Source organism: Coccidioides posadasii, chromosome 4 (genome assembly GCF_018416015.2).
Source record: "Coccidioides posadasii str. Silveira chromosome 4, complete sequence".
Classification (NCBI taxonomy): Eukaryota; Fungi; Ascomycota; class Eurotiomycetes; order Onygenales; family Onygenaceae; genus Coccidioides; species Coccidioides posadasii.
In genome coordinates, this window is record NC_089410.1 from 1,027,720 (window position 1) to 1,039,942 (window position 12,223).

Below are 12,223 nucleotides of genomic sequence, written 5' to 3' on the forward strand. Positions count from 1 at the left end.
TAATGTTTCCACAAGATACATAAATCAACAAGAACAAATTCCACAGCACTCCCGCTCTCATGAATATTAAGTCCAGAGCTGGCAACAACTATTATTACAGGTACTGCCAAAAATTTATTCACAAAATTTTACGCGGATCTAAGCTCGAAATATGCGCGCTCTTCGCTTCCCCATCGAAAATCATCTCACTCATCACCTTCCCTGTTCCCGGGGCGTTTTGGATGCCCCAGCAAGTATGGCCAGCCGCGAGATAGACGCCCTTGATGTCAGTTGGACCTATGAGGGGACCTATCCCCTTCGCCGCGACGTTCGGCAGATAACACGCCTGACGAGCCAGAACCTCTCCATCTCGTAGTTCCGGCGATATGACGCTGACAGAGTTGATGATGGTTTGGCATCTGGAGTCGTCTACCTCCACCTCTGCAGTTGTTGACGGGAGTGGAACTGATCTGTCGCCTTCACCGCAGGCGTATACGGTATTGTCGGGTCTGGCATAGATCTCAGGTGCGGATGATGTTTGGCTCGGCCGGCCCGAGGCGGAGTCTGCGGCAAGCGTGATGCTGCTAAATATGGCGTAGGGAGATACCGGCCGTGTAGGGCGGATAACGACGCTGTGCGCACGGAGAGCCGTGATCGGCGCCCGTGGAAAGATTGACCTGGTCCAGGGTCCCGCGGAGATGACAACATCGGTGGCGGAAATCGACTTGGACTCACCGGTCTCTTTCTCCGTATATTTTACAGTGCTGGCTCCATTTTCTACTTGCTCAATCTCCGTGACCAAACCAAAAATTACATTGGCGCCTTTCTCTTCGGCCAGTTTTGCCATCGAGGTGGTGAACAAATATGGGTGAACTTGCGCGGTGGTGCCCGGATCGCCCATCTCTTCATATCCCGACAATGTAAGCGGATCAAACCAGTCAAGGTCCGAAGGCACACCTGCCGCCCTTAACAAGGCTATCGCCTCTTCAGTCCGTTTCTCCAGCGAAACAGCCTGTTTGGTGCTGCTCTTGTTTGAGCTTTCCGTGCTGCTTGTCCTTTTGGGTAGCACATGCGCCATCAATTGCCCGCAATTGACCTTTCTGTAACCCCATTTTTCTTTTCCGTTATGTTCTTCCGCCAGCTGAGCATGGAGGCGGAAACTTAAGGGGACGATATTGCTCGGGTATGCCCAGAGCGCAAGTAAGCCTCCAGCCTTGCCCGACGCACCGCCGGCGATTTCCGTCGCCTCGAGGATTATGACCTTGTGTCTTGAGCTGTCATACGATGGGTGTCTTGTCAGAAAGTAGGCTATGCAGGATCCTATAATGCCGCCGCCTGTTGAGATTTTCAGCCAGGTGTCAGCCAGCGGGCGTAGTTCGTCTCTTTGCGTGGGGTGCAAATTTACCGACAACAACAATGGTTCGCTCCATCCTTTGACAACCTAACTAATTGAAGCCGATGGTAGCGTCTAGTTTGGTTCAAGGCCAGTTCATAGAATCAATGTATCGATGGGCAAGCGGCCGTATAGCAGGAAGAGTGGGCAGCACCCCGTTCACTGGCGCTCGGGACTGGACACGCCTGGTTCGGGCGGGGTGTGGGAGCGGACGTCATTGGCGGGGCGGCCGCTAACTAGCGAAAGCTTGAAGCCAAACCTGCATCCTGATGCGGTGTTTGCACTACTCACTGCTCACAAGGAAAAGTGGACTGTCTACCTCCTATTTCTGAACATAATTATCTCAGATCTAAAGAAAGAACGATAAGCTTCGGAATGCCCGACAGATAAGATTCTGACAAAATCAAGGAAGCCATGGTGGGAGTGAAAGCAGATGTCAAATCTCTTCAACAACTTACTTCCTCAGGCAGGGCTGCCCAGAAAAAGCGAGAACACAACCAGGCTCAAAAGGGGTTCCAGGCCGTGAGTGAAGCCATGGAAAGGCATTTAAGGGAGGAAAGCAGTAGGACTCAGTCTGAAAATCAAGCAAGTCACTGAAAAGTAACCCGGAAAAGGGCAATAATGTTGTGAAATAGCAGAGTAAGCTTATCGCCGCAAATGTGTCCATGTGCAATGTATTTAATTCATGATTGTTTGCTCTCAGTGAACACCAGCTGAAGATCAGCATCACACTGTTTCTTGTCAGAAAGTTTTCGGGCAACAAGTTCACCCGCATTCTTTACCCAGAAGAAGGGCATGACCTCGCCAAATTCGTCAGATTTCCCTCCTGATAATAATGGTTGGATATGCTGATAGAACAATCCGAAGAGGCCAGTAGGACTGGATAATGCCAGAGTATACCAGAATGTTCCCATAGTCCATGCCTGTTCCATGACCTCAGACAAGCGTGGCATATTAGAATCCACTCCCGTAAAGTTCTTCCTCCGCGAGAGCAGCCGTAAATTCTTTCCGCAGTGGATCATATTCCTCCGAGAGCATCTCATCAACACTCTTGTTCGTCAACCAGTATGGAGGCTCAACCATCTCAATTGGCCGAGGACACGCATTGATGATCGTGTTTCGCTGAGGGCTTTGATGCCATCTGCAGCAAAGTGCGCTTGTCGTTCGGCTGCTCGAAACGAACATATCACGCAGAGAATAGCCAGGAAGCAGCAGGATGCCCACGAAAGGGGCTGCTTCACGTGAAACTCTCGGCCCGACTATGATCCCGCGAGAAAATGCTGAGCCGTCTCCCTGACGATCCACAGAGGCCAGAATCTAAATTCCGAGTTCTAAGAGAAGCTTCGCAAATGTTTTTATCTCCAGCAGAATTTTAAGGGCTAAGAGAGGATGCAGTGGGAGCTCAATATGTAGAAGAAAACCCCAGGGCTTCTTGAGTCAGTGGAATCAGCTTAGCAAATGAAATAATGATGATGAAAAGAGCAGTAGATCACAAAATGAGCCTGATAACAGCTGGCTGGCAGGCTGACAAGCCCACAAGGTTTGTGGGTGACCTGAACGCCAAGTACCGGATATCTTGCCCCGGCCCACTTTCCCCCATATCAAGACTGAGCTCAAGAAGAAATAATAATAGAAAGGAACCTGTGGTGAACAAGGGAGCTCTTTTGTTACACAATAAAATGTTCTTTCATAATTGTAGTGAGAGAGCGAGATTTATTCATCTCTTAATAGCTAACTAGTTAACTAGTTAGTTGGTTGACTCGCTGCTGGGATGGACTGTGATGTCGCATGGTGCATAGTTAAACACTCCTCCCATCAGCTCTTGTTCGCGCCAACTTCGCAGCCACTCGTTCCTGACGCGCCCCAGGCGCCAAATATCTCAGCAACGTCAACATTGCAAATGCTCTGCAGTCCGCATGGGTGGTTAGCTCATTGATCATAAAGCCAACTTTCGATTGATAGAGATGGGCCTTCGCTCGCGCCTTCAAGCACGATTCATGGGGTGGCGTCACAACACTCCCTTGCCGAAGTTGGATGAAAAAGATACCGCAGTGATTTTTCAGTCCTGGCATGAATTCGACTCATCTTCCAGCCGATGGATCCAGCTTAGCGCTAAGAAGAGCACTGCCGGACCGTACTCGAACCAGTCAGCTCAAGATATCCCTCTGGCGCTTGTTACTTGGAATATCAATGGCACAGACCTGGCTCCAGACATCCGTACATCCGCCATTATCACGCATATTCGGGATATGCGTCCGGTCATGGATGTTATATTCCTCCAGGAGGTCACTCGGACTACTCTTCAGTTCTATTAGCGATGCCCTGGGTTCGTGAGCAATGGTATTCTAGCGAAGCTGACGCGACCAGCTGGGGTCACCAGTCGATCTCGACGATGATGCTCCTCTCGAAATCACGCTTCCACGGCCTAAAACGTACTCCTGAGAGGGCAGCGCTTGGTGCGGTTTGGAGAGTCCCTTTCCCCAGCCATTTTGGGAGGGACGCTCTTTGCTGTGACATCTTCTTGCCAATTTGCAACCCGAGCGAATGTAAGAAGTCGGTCCCCGGATCACATGCTCGCATTCGTCTCGTCAACGTTCACCTCGACTCCCTCGCGATTCAGCCTTCCTATCGGCCTCGCCAGCTATCCATCATTGCCTCTTACCTTCGCGCAACCGGCCGTGGTCTTGTAGCTGGTGACTTCAACCCGGTGCTTCCAGAAGATGATTCGATCATTAATGAAAACAACCTTGTGGACATGTGGACCGAACTCCACCCTAATGACCCTGGTTTCACCTGGGGCATCGACGGTAAGCAGGCATACCCGGCGAACCGGCTCGACAAGGTTGCCAAACTCGGATTGAAAACCCACGAAATCGAGGTGATACCACCAGGAACTTGCACATACGCATATGCAGCCGAGAACCGACCTGAAGAACGGGAGCACAAGTGGAGCGATCACTGTGGCCTTAAGTGTTCTTTCGGATTAGGCGACTAAGGTTTTGTGCGCCTCCATGGTATTTCAGCACATTCAGTCGGGACATCGAGGGCGGATATGCGTCATCGTCTCAAATATGGGCTCTCGATGTTTAGAAACTACACGCTTTCTTGCCATGCCTGAGGCCATCGATTTATGGCCATAGCGCGCAGTTGTATTTCTAAATTTTTCCTCCATGGAGGAGTGTGGTAATTGTATGGGAATGCGCCTTTTACCTACCAAGGGTGTTTATTGTCAACCACAATATTGTTTGTCGGCCATGCAAAAACTCTTGCTATTTTTATCAAACGTGAGTTATGGAAGCTTGGCAAGTACAGAGTAGAAAGCCTGAGGTTGACTCTGTCAACCAAAAAATGCATACATACTACATACCAGCAACCTAGTTATACTATCTTTCAGTGTAAACGTTCTCAGAACCAAAGGGCCTCATAGCTGGTTTGTCCGAGTTAGGAAATATGCGCTTTGCTCCTCCGATCCTTTTTCGAGGCAATTCAGCTGACATTCAAAAGGAATAAGTCTATCAATGGTCATCTGCACTTCAACCCTTGTGATCCTCCCGTCCTTACCCAAATTCTAGCATCTCCATCAACAGCTTGCGTTTACAGCATCTTGTACCGGTGTCACTAACAATGCACTACCAAAATTCCCAGTTGAACTGGCTACGTTTTATATTCCCTCGCTTCTTCAGGCTTATCCTTTCGCCATCTACCTCAGTGGCATCACGTCCAAAGCCTTCGCCTCGCCCTCTCGAAACTTGCTGTGTCTGAACCCCAGGTTTAACTATGAAATTACCTTTCATACATGTGCATCTGTTCCATGGCTTGAAAGCTCAAACAAGATATGTGAGTCTATCAAACGGCCCAAATCCTCCTTGCATCTCTTTTCAGCAATTCATTTGTCAGTAAGCCGCCGAATCACCCTCAGACACCACGACTGACACGTTTCTTGCACCTGCGCATGAGTTTCGGCACGAGGAGGCGGCTCATGATTTGCCCAGTACGCAACGCGTTCAGACTTCTGCCGATCGCGAGCCGCGCAAGCTGATATACATCATGGAAAGTAGTCGACGTCAACAGGTTTGACATTCTCTCCATGACTCTAGTACATGTAGGTATGATCGCCTTAGACCTAGTACACCTCCATCCTGCTCGTCGCGAATGAGGCTGAGGAGGAGAAACAGCAAAGTCCGCGCAGGCTGATCTGCTAGCAGGTATGGTTCCCATTCTTCGCTACTGACTTTGCGCGTATACATTGTTTCGTCTCCTTTCATTGCGAATTTCCTGGGTTCCAACTCGATTGATAGTGATTTGACCTTGTATCAAATATTGAGGGCAGGATGATTCCCAGGTCGATTTTCCAGAGCAATCTGCGTAGAATACAATTCTGGAGCTTTGTCGAGGAGGAGTTTCACCCAAGCGTCGAATTTTTGTTGCCGCTTCTTCTCAGAAAGGCGGTCGCACTCTATGGCTAGCTTGCGAAAATAATTTGAATATATGTACTCCGTACGGTATATACATACACGGAGAAGAGCTTTGGCAGCTTGAAGCACATTTTGGAATCAGCAATGGAGAGAATTGTTGACACTCTCGTTAAGCTAGCCTACACATGTACGTCTTTAACCAGCCGATTCATAGTACTCCTCCGGATGTTACACACACTAAAGGTGAGCACGAGTACTTCCACCACGTTGAGACCTTGAATATCCAATCGTTTCTACCGCTCTACTCTGGATAAAGTTCTCCGAGGGAGAGTCAGAGAAGAAAGTGAAGGAATTAGAAATAAAATTCCAAAAACTGGAGTGTCCGTTGGCTGCAACGGTACACAATCTCCAGTTAGATAGCTAAGTATATACAAAGAACCAAAAGCTCTTATTTTATTGACATTCCTGTGGAACGTCGGTGCTTCCAGTGCGTCTGCTCCTGTCATAACGAGCGCCAGTTCCCAATTCACGCTTGGCGAATCCGGCCCAGATTTCACACTTGTTCTCACCGCCGGTAAGAGCCTCGTCGGCATCGAGGATGGCATCACGGGCCTGGACGAAGTTGGGGTTGCATGGTTGCCTACACGCAGCTGATGTTAGTTACCGCGAATGTGGGAGGAGGGGGATATGAGGGTCTTCAACGTACAGGGCCATGCCGTCGATAACGAGCTTCATGGTAAGGTATTTGCCGTCAGTTGGGACGCCATCGCGCAACTCAGGCTTGGGGCCGTCGTTCTTGCCGTGCTTATCAATGAGGTTCCAGAGGACTTCATAGAGCATACTAGCCCAGACAGTACCAATGTCGTGAACTTCTCTGTATTGGTTGACGGTGGTGTAGACAAGAGGGTTGGTCTGGAGGTTGGTGGAGTAGGGGTGCTGACGAATGCCACCCTGTTGGTTGGCAGCCCATTCACCCATGGTGTAGTCAGTCTCGCGTGTGTCACCAGCCTTCAAGCGGATGGCAGTGGCCATGAAGTCTCCCCAGCCTTCACCCATACCGCCGGATTCGAGAGCGTTCAAGCAGCGAGAGTTGGAAGGTCCACCGCAAAGACGGTTGGAAACTAGAAACAGTATAAGTTTGGTCCGAAATGGTATGTTCAGGGATGTACTTACGGCCGTGAGTGTATTCGTGGATGACAATACCTGCCTCAAAGCTGCCATCTCGGTTAGGTCGGGAGGTGGTCCATGTGTACATGCGCATGCGACCGGGCTGGCCATCAGGGGGAGTGGCAAAGTTGGCATTGTTGGTGCCAGAGCCATCCTGGGAATTCAAAATAACGTAGTCATTTCCTCTGCCACCCTGGTTGTTATTGTTGTACTCAAAGTTTCCGGCTCTCTCGGTGAAACCGAGGATGTAAAGGAGGTCATGGTAAACGTTTGCAGTGTAGAACAGCTGGGTAATGGACGCATCAATGTAAGAATCTGGAGGGCTCATGTCAGTGGAGTAAGGGTACTCGAATCGGAGATCGTCGCTCATTGGGCGGTAGTTGTTTTCATATTGGTTACCACCACTCGGGTTATCTTGGGCGATTCCGTTGTTGCCCCGGGTGGTTGGGTAGCGGGTTCTTCCGTCACTGATCCAGGTGAACTCAGATGCATTTCCATCCCAAGGGTCAGTGAAGACTTCGCGCTCGCCTTCAGTAGGGTCGTTAATACCCCAGGGACTGATGTATGCATTAGCCTTCGCTATTCACCCGCAAACTTGAACGTGGGAATTTAGAGACATACTAAACTTGATAAGTAGCATCAGCAACGTAGTCAACGACACCATGGATGTTCTTGCCATCCTTGGCATCAATGTAGGACAAGAGCCAGTTGTCACCGACGTCGGTTTCGACTTTCCAGGTCAAAGAAAGCTCTCCATCTGGCTTGATAAGGTAGACAAGTTCACCCTTGGGGTCGGAAAGGGCTCCGGAGGTTCCCTTGAAAACAACGGCGTCTTGGCCTTGGCTCTGCGCTGAGATAGCGGCAGATGCCTTCTCAGTCTTGACGGGAAGTTTGAGGGCGCTGACCACTCCTTTCAATGCCTTAACGGGGTCGGCGTGGTCTCGCTTGACCATTGGGTTCTCCTCTGGGATCTTGCCCTTGTAGAAGGAATTTCCGAAGGAGAACACCTTGCCATCTTTGACCTATCACGATTGTCAGTCTTGATTGCGGAATTGTAAAGGCTGGCTCGCTTACGTTAACGTTGAAGTCAGCATTGTCGACGTCGATGCCATGGACAGTCTGGCGGAGGTGAACATGGGCAACGCCGTTGGTTCCAACATAATGGTCATTGACAACACGGAAAGTTGCGTCTGGGAGAGTGGTCTTGACAAGGTCCTTGGCGACATCCACGTAGCTCTGGGTGCTCCTGATGGACAAAGCGGGCGGGTTCGAAGCTACACTCGCGGTATTTGAGTATTCGGCATTCTGGCCCAGGCGGAAAGCATCTAGGTCAACAGCGCCTCGGCGAGAGAGCGTGTGCATCTGCGGGTTTGGGTTTGGGTGCCCAAGAGCGCGAAGGGGCAGGCTGAGGAGCCCGGCGGCGAGCAAAAGACCGTGCATGATTGTAACCCGAAATGTACCCAAAAAGACAACAATAGGGACCAGTCTCTGAGGGGTTAGGGAGATCGAGACTATAGCTCAGATTCCTCGAAGTCTTCACGGAAATCACCTTGAATTTATATCGCATGCGACGTGCTTCCCACGCCCACAACCTCCCCACACCCCGGCTCCTACGAGATTTCGGAGTAAAGCCTGGTAACTCCTCCTCTTCATCATGCTGGTATCCCATAACATGTGGCCCGCATAAATTCCACATGACGTATCCCCCATGGGACCCAGCGCTGCGTTCCGTTCACTCCGTGTCAATCCTCTTTGACTTTCCGTATCCCCTTCACCCCCTGTCAGGGATACATGGGATCGTTGTCTGTGAGCAAGAGCCGGCTATGGCCGGGGCAGGCCTTAGATTTTTCCAGAACAGCAAACGAAACCTGTGGCATGGGAATTAAGGATATATTGTGGAGTGAGCATGGTTGTTCCTGGGGAAAGGTTGCAAGGTCCAATCATAGCCAAGGAGGGCGGGTGTAACCTTCTCGATTGGCAGAATGGCGAGATCAGATCCAGTGGGGAGGGGAAGAAGCGAAGGATGAACGAAGTCTCGTAGACGATAGAGATACGAGAGAAACAAGAAGACCAAGGGAGCACGAGAAAGCGCGAGGCCTTCTCTCGCGATGTCCGAGCCGGCAATACCTGCATGGCTCGCTGGAGGACACAGGAAACCCGTTTTCTTTTTCTTTTTTTTTCAGAAACGTCGTTAAAAGCTCATCGAGCAGCCTCTGTCCTCTGCAGATCTTAACTCTGGGGATGACACACCCCGGTGATCGAGGACGCGCGAGCAACATTGTCGCTGTGTCGTTGGGCAACCCTAAAATTAGTCTAATCTGGAGAAGGACCATCCCCCATCCTTCGAAAACTTAAAATGGCCTTGAAGACCCAGCCTGTCGCGTCGCTAGCGGGCGCGGGAAGGCCAGTCAGATCCCACGATTCGCTGGACCTGGTTAAAACCTGGGTAAATCGGCCAGGAACATGGTCCCTGATGATCATCGTCGGTTGGATCAGATGGAGTTCCCCTCCACAGCGATGTTAGTAATCGGTCCATGTCGGCCCGACGCACCCATCCGGCGTGAGGATCATCTCGCTGATCGCGTCTCCATCAGATGATGTCCCGAGAGCTGCGCGGCGAGCCCAACATGCCGCCCACAGATTGCGTTACACGGCGTTAGTTGTCTGGCCAGCGCTAACGAGTGGTCAAATGTAGAATGCATGTATGTATGTATGTATGTATGTGCATGCAAGCACCCTATCGTGCGGGAAGGCAGAGCGTCGGCCGTCAGGAACTTCGATAAACCCATCGATTGAGCAAGGATCTGATCTATCCCAGGATCTCAACCGCTGGCAGGATCGATTATCTCCAAGGAATGTGAAATATTGTCTGTAAATTATCCGGTGCGAGAAACAAATTCTCAAAAATTTACAGCAGATCACCCAGGATGACGAGTCGGTTGAATGAAAGTGACAACAAACTACATACATACGTTTCACTTGCTGAATCGGTTGGGATGATGGGCTACAATTTCGGGGGGAAATATCTGCCGGGAGACAGGATATCGCCCTGCTCACTCAAGTGATATTAAGCCTGCTACGATCACTTCCTGTTTTGTTCCCTATGCGTTCTCACCGCAACAGCCCCCTATGGTCATATGTTCTATGGTCAACTCGGAAAAATATGGCTCTCAGGGATCAGACCCCTTCCCAAAGCCTGCTGATATTCTCTTCCCTACTTTTCCTCCCTCGTACCATCCATATATGCAGTCGAATTGTGTCTTTAGAAGCCGCTCTTGTTGTAGAGCAGCTTGTTGGTGGTGCTGTTCCCAGGATTCCTGATGGCTGGCCGTGCCAACTTTTTGATGCGATCGCAGGCCTCCTGCGCCTTGATACCTTCAGAAGACATGAGAAGAGCAGCGACACCACAGACGTGAGGCGCAGCCATAGATGTGCCTGACATTGTACCGTTACCCCCACCAGGCAAGGTTGATATAATTTTGTTTCCAGGAGCATAAATGTCAACTGATTATTGTTTATGGTTAGCATTCATTTTGCAGAGCTCCGGCTGTCAGAAGCAAAGAGCCACAGAGAAGACATACGAAGAGACCCAAAGTTGGAGAAGGAGGCCTTTTCATCATTCTCGGCACTGGCACCGGCCGTGCATACAGTCTCTACGGATGCTGGTGACTCGTTGATGGCGTCGCGCTATAAAAGTTTGTGATGAGACTGTGAGCATCCCGCCTGTTCAAGACATGTGGAGGGAGAAGGATCCAAGTTGGTAAAGTCAATTCTTCTCACGCACATTGTTATTCCCCGCGGCCACTCCAAGAAAGAGACCCTCTTCAACAGCTCTTTCCGCGGCTTCGTTCAAAGCAGTCGCAGTGTCGCCTGTCAAGCTCAGGTTCATGATGGCTTTACCAAGGATGCCCCTCTCCTTCGCATGCTTCACAGCCCAGTCCATGGCCGCGATGATCCCGCTGTCAGGACCCCTAGAATCCTTTCCTAAGGCTTTAACTGCGACGAGCTTCACTTTCTTAGCGACGCCAAATGTCTTGGAGCCGATAGTACCAGCCACATGGGTTCCATGACCGTGCTCGTCCGTGTCCACTTCGTCCACGACATTGATTCCCCATTCAGCCCGACCCTCAAACTCCGGATGGTTAATGTCAATGCCAGTATCCACTACATAGGCCAATACACCCTCACCGGCGGAACTATGATAGAGGTAGTTTTTAAAGCCACGGAATGTATGTGAAATCCTACCAAGTCCCCAAGATGGAGCGTTCTTCTGGATTTTCAAGACAGTCGCGCTAGCCATACGATCGGGCTCCACATATTTGACCTAGATAGGTTGATCTTTTTAAGAAATACGAAGCCACGAAAGGGAAAAGAGCACCCAACTCACATGAGCATTGTTGACAATCGCATTTAATGTATCATTGTCGAATTTTCCGCTGTAACCTCTCCAACCACCAATATCAAAGCTGAATTGGAATCCGGTGGAGCGGCTTGGACCTTGCTTTGCTAGATTTCCATGATGGACGTTGGCTGCCCAATTCATGTGAGATTTCAAGTCCGACGATGAGGTCCCATCTTTCATCACCACAATATACGAGCCTCGGATGATGTCCCTCTCATTCTCAAAGTTGAGAAGCTCCCCCGCATTGACAACAGATACCACTGCCAGGGTACTGGCAAAAATTTTAAAAAGGATGCTCATAATGCAAGGCTGAACGGAATGTATGTACTTCAATGGTCACGAGAAGCAAAGAATCGGGAAGGTCATATTCATTCATAAAAGTGACAGGTAATAGCGGGGATGCCTTGGTCCTCATATAGTGGTACCAACTCAGCTACGTAGCATAATAGGCCAAGGACATGCCATGAAAGCGTTGTGCACATCCATACGTCCGTCCTTAAGACTCAAAAGTCTAGATTCGGAGTGATCCCTGACTGCCCTGCACAGGCAGAAAGAAGAAAGGAAGGGACACGGCGTTCTGAACGAAAGGTTCACGCCATGGACAGCCCAATTGAGAGGCTATTGAACGATTTCCGAGGGAAACAAGTGTCATTGAATGGAATGCGAATGCTGTTCTTCGGAAAACATGGCCAAAAAAACAAGCTCAGCGCTTGTCCTCCTTGATGTGTGGAGGATCCTCGTAGAATGCAACGTTCCCCTCAGGGGTTGTCTTCGAGAAAAGCCTTAAGCGGCATGGAGCCGGAGCTGACCACTTGTTCCGGAATTGGGCAAATAATCGCCGATCACATGGTAATGCCCACCAGTGTT

The 12,223-nt window shown here is 50.1% G+C and overlaps 4 protein-coding genes across 4 annotated transcripts; 1 reads left to right on the forward strand and 3 right to left on the reverse strand.

The window, feature by feature from the left end:
- Nucleotides 1-37: 37 nt before the first annotated feature.
- D8B26_007245 (uncharacterized protein) lies at nucleotides 38-1,541 on the reverse strand. Its single transcript, XM_003072071.2, has 2 exons — nucleotides 1,385-1,541; nucleotides 38-1,314 (listed from the first exon to the last, which is right to left on the reverse strand). The coding sequence occupies exons 1-2, from the start codon at nucleotides 1,407-1,409 to the stop codon at nucleotides 119-121; spliced, it is 1,221 nt and encodes a 406-aa protein (XP_003072117.1). The 5' UTR covers nucleotides 1,410-1,541; the 3' UTR covers nucleotides 38-118.
- Nucleotides 1,542-3,336: 1,795 nt separating this feature from the next.
- Nucleotides 3,337-4,496, forward strand: D8B26_007246 (uncharacterized protein; the record flags this gene model as incomplete). The annotated part of the gene is made up of 2 exons (XM_066125475.1): nucleotides 3,337-3,589; nucleotides 3,655-4,496. 2 exons carry the CDS (start codon nucleotides 3,337-3,339, stop codon nucleotides 4,365-4,367), a joined length of 966 nt encoding a protein of 321 aa, XP_065981558.1. The 3' UTR covers nucleotides 4,368-4,496.
- Nucleotides 4,497-6,193: 1,697 nt separating this feature from the next.
- Nucleotides 6,194-8,394, reverse strand: MEP9 (Extracellular metalloproteinase 9; the record flags this gene model as incomplete). Its single annotated transcript, XM_003072073.2, has 5 exons — nucleotides 6,194-6,427; nucleotides 6,494-6,908; nucleotides 6,961-7,511; nucleotides 7,576-7,976; nucleotides 8,029-8,394. 5 exons carry the CDS (start codon nucleotides 8,392-8,394, stop codon nucleotides 6,241-6,243), a joined length of 1,920 nt encoding a protein of 639 aa, XP_003072119.1. The 3' UTR covers nucleotides 6,194-6,240.
- Nucleotides 8,395-10,216: 1,822 nt separating this feature from the next.
- Nucleotides 10,217-11,656, reverse strand: D8B26_007248 (uncharacterized protein; the record flags this gene model as incomplete). Its single annotated transcript, XM_066125476.1, has 4 exons — nucleotides 10,217-10,458; nucleotides 10,536-10,641; nucleotides 10,739-11,278; nucleotides 11,342-11,656. The coding sequence occupies 4 exons, from the start codon at nucleotides 11,654-11,656 to the stop codon at nucleotides 10,217-10,219; spliced, it is 1,203 nt and encodes a 400-aa protein (XP_065981559.1).
- Between the last annotated feature and the right edge of the window lie 567 nt (nucleotides 11,657-12,223).